The 12,510-nt window shown below is 43.8% G+C and overlaps 3 protein-coding genes across 3 annotated transcripts; 1 reads left to right on the top strand and 2 right to left on the bottom strand.

The window, feature by feature from the left end:
* Nucleotides 1–1,801: 1,801 nt before the first annotated feature.
* dnaaf6 (dynein axonemal assembly factor 6) lies at nt 1,802–4,044 on the bottom strand. Its single transcript, XM_015956074.3, has 6 exons — nt 3,735–4,044; nt 3,555–3,618; nt 3,370–3,472; nt 3,075–3,171; nt 2,895–2,980; nt 1,802–2,121 (listed from the first exon to the last, which is right to left on the bottom strand). Exons 1-6 carry the CDS (start codon nt 3,822–3,824, stop codon nt 1,992–1,994), a joined length of 570 nt encoding a protein of 189 aa, XP_015811560.1. The 5' UTR covers nt 3,825–4,044; the 3' UTR covers nt 1,802–1,991.
* LOC107383454 (MICOS complex subunit MIC26) lies at nt 4,021–5,234 on the top strand. The gene has a single exon (XM_015956073.3). It carries the CDS (start codon nt 4,219–4,221, stop codon nt 4,831–4,833), a length of 615 nt encoding a protein of 204 aa, XP_015811559.1. The 5' UTR covers nt 4,021–4,218; the 3' UTR covers nt 4,834–5,234.
* Nucleotides 5,235–5,299: 65 nt separating this feature from the next.
* Nucleotides 5,300–12,275, bottom strand: eif3f (eukaryotic translation initiation factor 3, subunit F). The gene is made up of 8 exons (XM_015956072.3): nt 12,118–12,275; nt 11,833–11,903; nt 6,543–6,622; nt 6,217–6,354; nt 6,050–6,141; nt 5,832–5,968; nt 5,578–5,691; nt 5,300–5,449 (listed from the first exon to the last, which is right to left on the bottom strand). The coding sequence occupies exons 1-8, from the start codon at nt 12,227–12,229 to the stop codon at nt 5,372–5,374; spliced, it is 822 nt and encodes a 273-aa protein (XP_015811558.1). The 5' UTR covers nt 12,230–12,275; the 3' UTR covers nt 5,300–5,371.
* Nucleotides 12,276–12,510: the final 235 nt, after the last annotated feature.

The raw sequence follows: 12,510 nt of genomic DNA, 5'->3' as shown, positions 1-12,510 counted from the left end.
GTGGGTCTTTAAACGAGATTTAAAAACCGCCAGAGATGGAGCCTGCCGAACTCCAATGGGCAATGAGTTCCATAGCTTTGGGGCAGCATGGACAAATGCTCGATCCCCCCGCGATTTGAGTCTCATCCGCGGCGTGTGCAGCAGCAAAAGGTCAGCCGACCTCAACGAGCGGGTGGGCACATATGGAGTGAGAAGGGCAGAGAGGTAGGAAGGTGCCAGGTCATTGAGTGCTTTATAAACAAAAGTCAGTAACTTAAACTGCACTCTGAAAATGACAGGGAGCCAGTGAAGGTGTTCCAGGACAGGGGTAATGTGGCTATGTCTGTGTGTACCCGTCAAGAACCTGGCAGCAGCATTCTGAACAACCTGCAGCCGATTCAGGGCAGAGTCCGGAACACCAATGAGGAGGGTGTTTGCATAGTCCAGGCGAGAGGTAATGAATGCATGAATGACTGACTCCAAATGCCTCCGTTTCAGGATTCGTCTGAGGTGAGTAAGGCGGCGAAGCTGATAAAAACAAGACCTCACTACAGAGTTTATCTGTGGGGCCATTGTGAGTCCAGCATCCAGCTTGACCCCGAGACTCATCACACACTGTTTGGGGTTGAGGGTTAAAAGGTCACAAACAGGGTGAGAGCCATGGTGGTTGCGGGGGTCAAAAACAATAAACTCAGACTTCTTTTCATTCAGTTTTAAGAAGTTGGATGCCAGCCAGCCCTTCACGTCATCCATACATGCAGCCAATTTCGAGCCTGCATTTTTCTCGTCTATTTCCACGTATAGCTGACAGTCATCTGCGTAGATGTGGTAGCTCAGGCCATGCTGACTCAGGATATTGCCCAGAGGCAGAAGGTAGATTGAAAACAGCAATGGCCCAAGAACGGAACCTTGCGGCACCCCCCAAGGCAGTGGAAGACTGGAGGATGCACAGTCACCAATCTGTACAGAGATGGTACGGTTTGATAGGTAGGAGCAGAACCATTTAAGTGCCACCCCCGTCACCCCAACCCAAGACCCAAGCCGATCCAATAAAATATGGTGATCGACCGTATCAAAAGCCGCTGAAAGGTCCAGCTGGAGCAGCAGTACCGTAGACCCAGAGTCAGATGCCACCAGAATGTCATTTAGCACCCTAATCAAAGCAGACTCAGTGCTATGGTTTGGTCTACGTATTAGTGGCTCTGCCCTCTCGGTTTGCCAGGCAACAGCATTTGATGCATTTTTCAAACAGATGGTGGGAGTGGAGTAAGAGTCTTGTTAGGGGCTAACTTGTTCTTTTAAAGTAATTCAAGTAAATAAAAAAATTGTAGTTAAATAAAATAGTATCTAAAGTAAATTAATTTTGAAAAAGGTTCTTTAAACTCCTAAGAATATATCTTTGGATACTGTTAGACATTTTCAATATTTTCAGCTGTTGACCCTTTTCCAAGGGTTGTTGTTATTTCGCTTTAAAGCCACAGCCCAGGTCTAAACCCAAAAGATAAACCAGTGTTGTTTTTGAATATCAAACATCATAAAGATATTTAAAACTATATATGTAGGGCATATAGCTGCACAATTTATTACCATCTCCTTACAAATAGGAAATTGACGGGTAGAAGACAAGAATTAAATGCCATACATAATAAATACACCTGCTATTAAAGTGTTTACATGGTAGCTATCCAATGATTAATTTCACTTGCTTCAAAAGACAAAGCTGAGCTAAGATTAGCTGAGACTTCTGCATCTTTGCAGGTTGATTCTAACAGGTTATTTTTTACCATCATTAAACAGACTTATTGATAAAACTGACAGAAAACATAATTCAAAAGCATTTATTATCATTTCTCATCATAAAAGAGGACAATTGCTCCAAACATACTCTAAATATGTTCACAGAAAAGATTTACTTTGATCATTCGTTTTTCTTTTCATTGTGTAGGTAGGATACAGTGTATTTTGTGTTACGTTTGTGTTTCTCTGAATTCTTGAATCATTGTTGTTGTTTGTCACTGCATGTTGATGAAGTCCGTGGGTCGCTTCATCAGCAGTGTCACCTTCAGTTCCTGCTTTTCACTAAAGAACTGGGCCTTTCCCTCTTGACTGTGGATGGGATGGGGCAGATGGAGGCCCAGTTTGCTGAAAAAAAGAGAAAAGATGGGATAAAAAAAATACAGCTGGATGAAATGTTGAATTAATGAAGAAGGCACAAAAAGCAAAATGTCAACAGCTGAATGAAATGGTACTGAAAACTTAAAGGTGTGGAGCACTCATTTAAATTTGCAGTGGTGTTTAGTAGAAATGAACGCCTTGTAAGTTGTGCTCTGGGGAAGAAATCCTCAGGTGCACCAATTTTAGGAAGTAGAGGTGAGTTACATCACAGCTGAGCTTCAGACAGTAGGATTTGGACCCTTCCTGATATCTGGACAGCTCACCTATTGGATAACAGCAAAGCGACTCTACCACTGACTCCAATGCTGATGTTTTATCTGATAACAAAAGCCTGGAGGAGCTTCTGCTGTGTGGTGTAGTTGCTCATGCTAACAGTTAGCTTCTACTAGCCAAGACGTTCTCTGCTGTTTCCTGGGTGTTGAACCAACAACAGCCTTCCCCGTCATAAGACAAGATATGCGAGTGCGTCAATGATAAGTGACCGTGTGACGTAGAGCTGTCAGGATTTTCTAGTCATTTCAACTGTTTTCTATCAGAAGCTAAAGCAGGAGATTGGTGTAGGAGACTATTTTTATGTTCAGCCTGCATGAAAATCTTAGAGTTATAATCAGAAATAAGATTAAAAAAATTTCAGTGTTTCACACCTTTAATCAAATACCTAGACAGGGGAGCTTCAAGACTGAACTGCAGCTGCTCAGTCACCGGAAAATGAAAGTGAACATTTTCAAATGATCTCTTACTATTTTGGTGTTCGCAGATCAAGAAACGTTTCTTTAAGATCTAAAAAGACATCTGTTGCTTTAGTGTCTGGTAGTTTGATTTTCACCTGAATGTGGGAGAAAAGTATTTATGAAGAAACTGAATGTCATAGCCTTTGTGCATTTTGATTTCTTCTGTCAAATAGAAGTTTGATGACATACCTGCATTGCCTCACAGCACATGGACGATGGATTCTTCCTGCTTAATCCTAAGAACAGGTCCTCGGTTCCCACATTCTGCTTCAGGATAATTTCATATCTGCACACAGACATAACAAAACTGCCTTTCTTGTTCTCAAAATGTCCCATCAAATGAAGAAAGGGCCTGCCTTCTTTAAATTCGGTGGTCCAGGAGGTAGACCAGGTTCAACCCCAGCTTTATCCCAGCCACTCTGCCATTGTGTGTTAGAAAAATGCTTCACCCACCCTCCCTATCCAACTATTACTATTGTCTTACTCTGGTTGAGGCCGTGGATCTACCACATCATCATAATGGGCCCCCTCAGCCACCTCTTCTTCACTCCAGATTGCTTTGCAGTTCTTCATGTTGGAACTTGAAGCTAAACAGCAAAACAGGCTGAAATAGTTTGTGTACTGCTATAATTCAGAATAAATGTAGAGAACTACAAGTAAACAACTCACCTTCATCTGTTTTTGGCGGAGGTCCGATGTGTCCAGGGCCAAGCTGTGCACAGGCATCCGCATTCTGGTGAAAATATAATTTCTAGTATTTTAGCTCAAATCTAAATATAAGAATTATGCAGGCAGTTAGTACAGTCGGTATGAATTACTACAAAACGGTTGTGAATTTTAAACTTTTACTTTATAGTTTTCATCTTCCTCCTCCTGTTTGGATAACAGTGCAGACAGAGCCAGTAGGTCCTGCGCAGATGATCCTCCAAGATACGCCATTGGGAAAGCTTAAATCCTTTCAAAAAAACACCTCAAACCACAACATCTACAAATGCAAATGCTTATATAACAAACTTAGTTTAGAACTTCAGCTTATAACCGGCTAAACGGACGTTTGAGAGGTCAGTGTTGACGGTTTCTGGCGACGAGGCTATCCGGTTGCCCTGGCAACCACCAGACACTTCAAGAAACGGGGAGATGGGGATTTCTATATCCTGTATTTGCTATTGTGACTACAGCTGCGTAAAAATGCTATTTAATGTTGGCTATAATTTTCCCAATTGAATAATTTCATTTTATGTATATACCTGATGTTACATTTGAAAGTTTCGCGGTTCGTCAAATTTCTCAAGAAGGCGTCACGTGTAATGCCCCTCCGCAGTTGCCGTAGTGAATGCATGGCCTTGTTCAAGGTGACAGACAGAGAGCCATGCCGGGAGCGCCTCAACTGCCACCTTTCACCGTTTTTGCTGCTGGGGCTGCCGGTGGCGGAGAAAAGGAGACAACGGCGCCGTTGAGCCTGGACGAACTGTCTCTGTACGCGGCTCCTCAGCAGAACCGTCGGTATGCGGAGCCCGAAGCCGGGCAGCTGGAGGAGCGTGTCGCCACCTTCAGGAAGCTAGCAGAGCCATACTCGGCTTGGTGTTCGGGCACCTTCGACAAAATTAAACCCAAAGTTCAGAAGGTCGTCCAGTTCGGGAGTGACGCCTACGCTTGTCTGCAGAAACCTCCGAAGGACTTCTATCCTCGGGCGGGAATCATCGGCTTTGCCGGAATGCTCGGCTTGTTTCTGGCCAGAGGCTCCAGGGTGAAGAAGCTCCTCTACCCGGCGGGTTTCATGGCCGTAAGCGCCTCCCTTTACTACCCAGAGCAGGCGGCAGCCATCGCAAAGTCAACCGGAGACTCCGTCTACGACAGCGCGGTGCGGAGCTACGCTGCGCTAGAGAAGATCCTGAAAAACCCTCAAAGCAAGGATGCAAACGGGGACAAATCTAAACGCAACCCGTAGGCTTATGTTCAGCTGCTCAGCAATACCAGCCTGGTGGTGACAGGACTGGCTTTAGGGCTAGGGTTAGAGTCCCTCTCTGCACTTTGCTGTTACTCAGGCCGGCCATGCCCTGTCACATACTGGACCTGCTACTTGAATAATTAACCTCTGATTGTATATTTAAGTAAAAAATGAATCTGTGGGGCTTTGATTAAAAATCAGGTTTTAACACATTTTTCTGGTTTGCTTTGTGAAGTTTGAGTAGAGACCAAAGAAAACGAAAGCTGTTCTGGTTCTGTAATAGGAACCTGACTTATGATTGTTTTTGATAAGTTAAACTACATCTTGGAAATCCCAAAACCATGAGCTGTAAAACAAGCAACATGTTTTAAATGAATAAATGATCATTCTTTTGAATACTAGTTCCCATTTTGCATGTTTTGTTGTCACAAACTCACCTAAGGCAGTGCCAATGAAAACAAATAAATGACTGGTAACATCTTTATTTCTCTCGGCCAAAATTAAAAAAAAAAATTAAATATGATCTACAGAAATGTCCTCAGAGCAGCACCAGCTTCTCGTTTAGGGCAATCTGTGCTTGGGTCAGGTTGGACAGGTAGGTCACCATCAGCAGGTCCTGCAGCAATGACAGTATTTACATGATTACACCAGAATAAGCAACATATTTACAGTAATGCAAAGGGACAATAGAGGTAAGGCAAATGCAAGGTCTAACTGAAGTCAGTACAGTTGAGGATCTCTTACGTTGATGTTGGAATTAAGCATGTTCTCAAAGTCCTCAGCTGAGATGGTCGGCACCTTGTTGACCAGGTCCATGAGGAAGCGGCCCACGCTGTTATCTGCTGTCACTTTTCCTGACTGAGACAAACCAACCTTAATCTTACAGCCATGATCAGCGTTTTAATCAACACCAACTAAACGTTTTCTACAATGACTTAAAACACTAAATTAATTAGTATAAAGGTGTAAATAATAGTTTATTTTTAAAGTTCACTCACCAGTACGTCCTCGATGTATGCGAGAACAGTGGTCAGCATGTCCTGTATCCTGGCTGCAGCACCACCCACCTGAGACAGGTCAGAGGTCAGGCCCTTGGTACGTGTGGTAGCCAAACGTGTCCTCTGTAACAGATCCACTGGAACACACACGGAGTATGAAGTACGGTTAAAATCTACTAAAACGAGGCCGTTATTTTATTTATTCTCGGCACTCTTACTTCCTATCCTCTCTGTGTCATAGTGGATGTACTTGACAGTCAGTGGGGTGAACATAACACCAACTGTTTTTCCTGGTACACCCATCTGGGCACTAAAAGACACACACACAGGGTCACTCTCACTGTTGATCACATTAAAAGATTCATGGACAGGAAGCTCAGATGACCTGACGTAAGCGCGGATGTTCATTTTGCCGCTTTGCAGCGCCGTGTCCACTGTCAGGTGAATGGGGTTGGTGGCCTCACGGCTGTAGTACTCGTGGATGAGAACAGAGTGTTCAGTGATGTCGAACCCTGTGGCATACCTGTCAGGAAGAGTGCATTTGTTCAAGAATTTGGCTTCTCTTTAATATAAAATATATATATATATATATATATATATATATATATATATATATATATATATATATATATATATATATATATATATATATATATATATATATATATATATATATATATATATATATATATATATAAGCAGCGGACATACCATCCAATGATGACCTCAGTGGGTGACACCCTCTTGTGAAGCTCATACATGTTCTTGGCAAACTCCATGTCCACAGCAACCTGCCATCAGAGAAAATAATGACCAAATCTTTACTCAACAGCCTTTGGAAAGAATGTTATTCCATTTTCTTCAACTTATCCAGAGTCGGGTCGTGGGGGCAGCAGCCTAAGTCGAGAGGTTCAGACTTCCCCCTCCCCGGCCACTTGGGCCAGCTCCTCCGGGGGAATCCCAAGGCGCTCCCTGGCCAGGCGAGAGACATAGTCCCTCCACCGTGTCCTGGGTCTACCTTTAGGTCTCCTCCCGGTTGGACGTGCCTGGAAAACCTCACCAGGGAGGAGTCCAGGAGGCATCCTAATCAGATGCCTGAGCCACCTCAACTGGCTCCTCTCAATGGGAAGGAGCAGCGAATCTACTCTGAGCCCCTCCTGGATGACCAAGCTTCTCACCCTGTCTCTAAGGGAGGGCCCAGCCACCCTGCAGAGAAAACTCTTTTTGACCGCTTGTATCTGCGATCTCGTTCTTTCGGTCACAACCCAAAGCTCGTGAGCATAGGTGAGGGTAGGAACGTAGATTGACCGATAATTCGAGAGCTGAGCCAGATGGCGAAGCTCTCTTCACCACGACAGATTAGTACAACGCCTGCAGCACTGCAGGTGCAGCACATATCTGCCTGTCGATCTCGCGCTCCAACTTTCCCTCACTAGAGAACAAGACCCTGAGATACCTCCAGAGCAAGTCACCCCCAAATCAACCCTTTTTTTGCTGATAAACTACATAAACGACTGTCTAATCATGATGTAGACACGTGTTGTTAATATTTTGGCACTGTAGTGCATCTTAATTAAACTTTAAATCTTCTGCCTATAACTGTCGTTGTGCCCTCTTCAGGTAAAAACTCTGCATTTGAATTAAAATCTGCCATCGCTATTGGCAAAGAGGTACACTATGATGTTAGCTGGCACACTATTATGTCACAATGTTGTTGTGAGCCTGTGTGTGTGTATTTGTTAGTGGCTCCGCCCTCTCGGTCTGCTAGGCAACAGCATTTGTTGCATTTTTTTAAACAGGAAGTGGGAGTGGAGTAAAGCTTGGTTTATGCTTGACGCATTCACTTTCCGCTTGGTGATGCGGCTCGCGGATGGAACGAGCTTCACAACTTGCAGCTTTTATGGTTCATGCGGCTCGTCTCTGCGGTGAGTCAATATTCTCCCAAACTGAACGGGGCAGCATGGAGCTCTACGGCATGCATCCAACACTACACCATAGTAGAAGTAGAAATTACTGTTTACAACATGGCATTTCAGCATTTTTACCAGCGTCCTCGTCTTTTCCGACAGTGCGAGCTATTTCTCTCCAAGAGTTATTAACAACATGTTGATCACGGTGATCTCTGAGAGCTGAATCATACAAATGTCTGTGTTTACGAACCTCTGCCATACTAGTTCTTGCCGGTCCGCCATGTTTTTCCGCGTCCGTCCGTCCGCGTGGTTAGAAATTTTCCGAGGTGCGCATTGCGGAAATTCTGGGCCGTGCGGAGGCGCGGTGGAGGGGCGTGGTTGTTAAAATGACGCAACTTTTCCGTGCGGACCTCGCGGACGCATCAAGCATAAACCAACCTTAAGACTCTGGTTGGAGGTGACTTGCTCTTTAAACTTCTCCACTTGAGGCAGGACCTTCTCCCTGACCCGGAGAAGGCATGTTGATTCACAATAATTATCTACATGGTCACAGTAGTAGTATTTTTAAGAGAAATTATTTTGAAGATAAATTTAAAACTTTTTTATTGGAACAAGCATATGGTTAGGCTGTATTATTTCTAATTGATATCCTCCTTTTATAGATATAGTTTTATTCATAGATAAGTGCTTACAAATGTTTCACTGTTAGCTTAATTTTATGGCCGTGTATGGATGTGTGTGTAAATGTTTGTGTGTGTGTGTGTGTGTGTGTGTGTGTGTGTGTGTGTGTGTGTGTGTGTGTGTGTGTGTGCATGTTTAAGTTTGACCTCAACCATCAAAAGGAAATGTGAGTTCATGGTAAAATCCAATGCTAAGAGAAGAGAGCGATAATATTGTGAACAGAATTTCATGAGATGTTTTTGCCGAACCGTTCCTGGACTACAAACCTCAGCAGACAGAGCAGCTGTTACATAGAAGAACCAGGTCACATTTGTTTTCTACATAGCAGTTTATCAAGGCAGTAGTGGTGATGATGCTGATGGTACAAGTGGAAATAATGATGAGGGCAGCACAGGTCATATTATTATTTAATGACAATATCGGTTGTGATACACCCACGTTATCTTATGACACTATCAACACTACATGTAGGGATTTAGGACAGTTGTTTGCAGCTTGAGTTTGTCATTTGTTGGAAGCCTTTGCATTATTGCTACTGCTCATGTCAATATTACCATGTTATTACATTTTCAATACTGCAACATCAATAATCATCTACACCGTACAGGGGTCCTCAGTTATAACGGTCCGAGGGCTACTCACAAAAAAGACCCAGAAGCAAGAGGGCCGGATTTTTGGGGGGGGGGGGGGGGGGGGGGGGGGCTGCTGTTTGGATCGCTGGCTGTGATGCACATAACACACAAGCTTGCAACATAAAGAAGTACCTTTCTCAGCGGCCTAGAGGTAGAGTGTCCGCCCTGAGACTGGGAGATCAGGGTTTGATTCCTGGCCGGGTCATACCAAAGACTTAGAAAAAATGGGACCCAATGCCTCCCTGCTTGACACTCAGCATTAAGGGGTTGGATTGGGGGGTTGAACCACCAAATAGTTCCCGAGCGCGGCTGTGTCTGCAGTTCACTGCTCCCCCAGGGGATGGGTCAAATGCGGAGAACAAATTTCGCACACACACCTGTGTGTGTGACAACTAATGGGACTTTAACTTTAAGAACACCTGTCCCTCTCCAGCTCAGCTGTGTGACTGCACTAACCTGTCCTGTGGGACCCTCACCATGTAACCCTCATGTCCATGCCGTCTCTGGAGGAGCAGATCATACAAGATCTCCCGTAACTTAAAATGAACCAAAGCCTCCTCCCAGTTTCTCTTTAAGCTGAATTTAACATCAGTTTATCATCATTAAACAAAAGAATAAAGTGGAACAATAACTTCTATCTTCTATTTCTCTCTCCTTTTAACTTCTCCGTGTCCCTAAATAAAAGAGACAGATGATCACGCTGCAGCCGCCGTCACTCACCCCGCTCCCTCCCCAAGGCCAGATCTCTCGACATCACAACACTGACTGAGCGCTTCGAAGAGAAATAATAATGAAATTATGAAAATAATAATGCGTGTTTGGAGGAGTGTCCTCCGACCCCCTCATCTCAGTCGCCGATTGAGCGAGCAGAGTGCGCCGTGCGACAACCCGCTCAATTAACATAATTCACGGCCCAAATCCAACAGAACCAATTGGGCTGATTCGGTTCGGTCTCAGGTTACAACTCCAGCACTCAGCCCTGCAGTACCACATAAAGGCGGACCAAAGTTTCCTACCCGGTAAATGTGGAGAACACCCACTTTGACAGATTTGGATGCTGGTGCCGCCGTTAAAATAACAAAACCACATTCCACTATAATTGATTAAGGTACTCTTCTATGACGCAGAAATAGTTTATGCCCGCATCTCATGCATTGATTATGAGTATTTTCCTCAGCTCTATCTATGCTACACCTCCCGGTCGGCCATCGCGGGTGGGGGTTTGGGGGCCACAAAGAGAGGGCTCGCCGGCCGGACGTGGCCCGCGGGCCGCCATTTGCGGACCACTGATCTACACACATGGTGATATTACCTCCTTATCTGGATCACCTACGTATGTAAACATCCCACCAGTTAACTAAATATATTCTAATGTTACTTTTATATCAGATACACTAGCCCACATCAAAACAATAAAATATGCAGTAACATTTATGCATATTTATTACTAGATGGCTGTATATCACTTTATACCAAAATGGGCAACATTTATTCTGAAGAATTTTTCCCACAACCTTGAATGTGTGTAAATTGACAGAAAATACTTTAATGTTTTTATGCATTCATTGAGAAGATAAGGTGTTTTTCACCGTTCTTAAAACAGTTGAAATAAAGATTATTCTCAAAACTAAAAACTTATGTACACTTGACATTTCATGGGAATAATGCAAATACTCATACAGATAAAGATCATTCTTTCAGCATTTCCAGAAGTTTGAAAAACACCTTGTGTCACTTAGTTATTACAGTAATTTCTACTAAAACCTAACATTTAAACTAGGTAATTTGTTTATGTTTATGTATTTAGCAGACACTTTTGTCCAAAGCGACTTACAAGTTATAATCGGCATGTTGCCCTTGAGGCTAACAACAACAAACAATTTTCAGTCAGTCGTAGGTGGCAGTGAGGCTGCATGATGAATCACGGAGAGGAGGGAACACGGAGTGGACAGGAGAGAGGAGGACGGGTGCAGGGAAGGTGCTAGTTTAGAAGATGCTCTCTGAAGAGCAGGGTCTTCAGGAGTTTCTTGAAAGTTGAAAAAGAAGCCCGTTCTTGTAGTGCTTGGTAGGCGAGTGTGCTCTTTTTGGCTGATTGAAGACCAGATGTGCCGTTGCGTTCTAGACCATTTGAAGAGGTCTCACAGTACAGACTGGAAGACCAGTTAGAAGGGCATTGCAGTAATCGAGGTGGGAGATGACAGTAGATTGCACCAGGAGCTGGGTGGCATGTTGTGTTAGGTATGGTCTGATCTTTCTTATGTTATACAGCGCCAAGCGGCATGAACGAGCAACAGAGGTAACATGATCTTTAAAGGTCAGGTGTTCATCAATCTCAACACCCAGATTTCGAACTGCCTTTGAAGGAGCCAGAGATAGGAAGTCATTTTGGATTGAGATATTGTGCTGTATGGATGGTTTTGCTGGGATGACAAGTAGTTCAGTTTTAGAGAGGTTCAGTTGGAGATGGTGGGATTACATTATTATGCACTGCTACTACTTGCCCACTTAATCAGCTTCAAGTAAAAATATAAATCTTTAACCATTTTAATTTTGGCTGTCAAGTTATTTTACCGAATATGAGCTGTAAACGATAAACAATGAATGTGGTAGTATCAACAATCCATTATTTGGCTCAACTCCTGTAACACACTTCCGTTTTTCTGTTACAATCCCAGTGATCGATGCAAACTGCCAGCTAGCAGCAGAAATACAGGGTCCCAATGCAGCCTGTGACAATCAAGACTAGAATACAATGAATTCGTGCTTTTTGTAGCTCACCTCATCTTCGGACTCGTTGTGAGGGACAGAGAAGCAGTTGGTCACCTCAATAGAGTGCTTGTCAATAGTACCTAGAACACACCAGATAGAAATGAGTGTCTCGTTGGGTTTCCTGGTGAATCAGCATTTACGTTCAGCTCCAGCGGTTACCAGATGCGGTTTGATTCAACACTGAACCGAGCCAACGTGCGCTAGCAGATTAGCTGAGGAGTTAGCTATAGCATTTTAGCTAGGAAAATTAAGTCTCCTCCCCCGGCTGGACAGATATTTCAGGTTTCTGCTTACCCAAGAGAGTTCCGATCACTCGACTTGCCCCCTCATTCCGACGCTCGTAAGAGTCAGAGATAGAAGCAAGAACGACGGGATGAATTTTCACCACTGGCCCGAACACCGACATCTTGGAGAAAGAGGACGTACCACCGTCCACAGCGACAACATACACCGCCACCTAGAGGCGGGCGGGCAAACTGCAGCTATTGAATCCTACGCTAATAAACAACTCGTCAACAGTGACGACCCAACAGGTAAACACCTGTTTCTGAAAGCAAATAGAACATACTCTTTTTGATTTTTCATGGTTTAGGGCGTAACTTGTATAGTTTTGCAACAATAAACGCACACAAAACAACAAATGCAACTGTTTATTTAATTAAAGCTAAATGTCACACATTTATGATT

The sequence above is a fragment of the Nothobranchius furzeri genome, chromosome 11, assembly GCF_043380555.1.
Source record: "Nothobranchius furzeri strain GRZ-AD chromosome 11, NfurGRZ-RIMD1, whole genome shotgun sequence".
NCBI classification, from domain to species: domain Eukaryota; kingdom Metazoa; phylum Chordata; class Actinopteri; order Cyprinodontiformes; family Nothobranchiidae; genus Nothobranchius; species Nothobranchius furzeri.
This window is presented reverse-complemented; position numbering and strand designations above follow the sequence as displayed.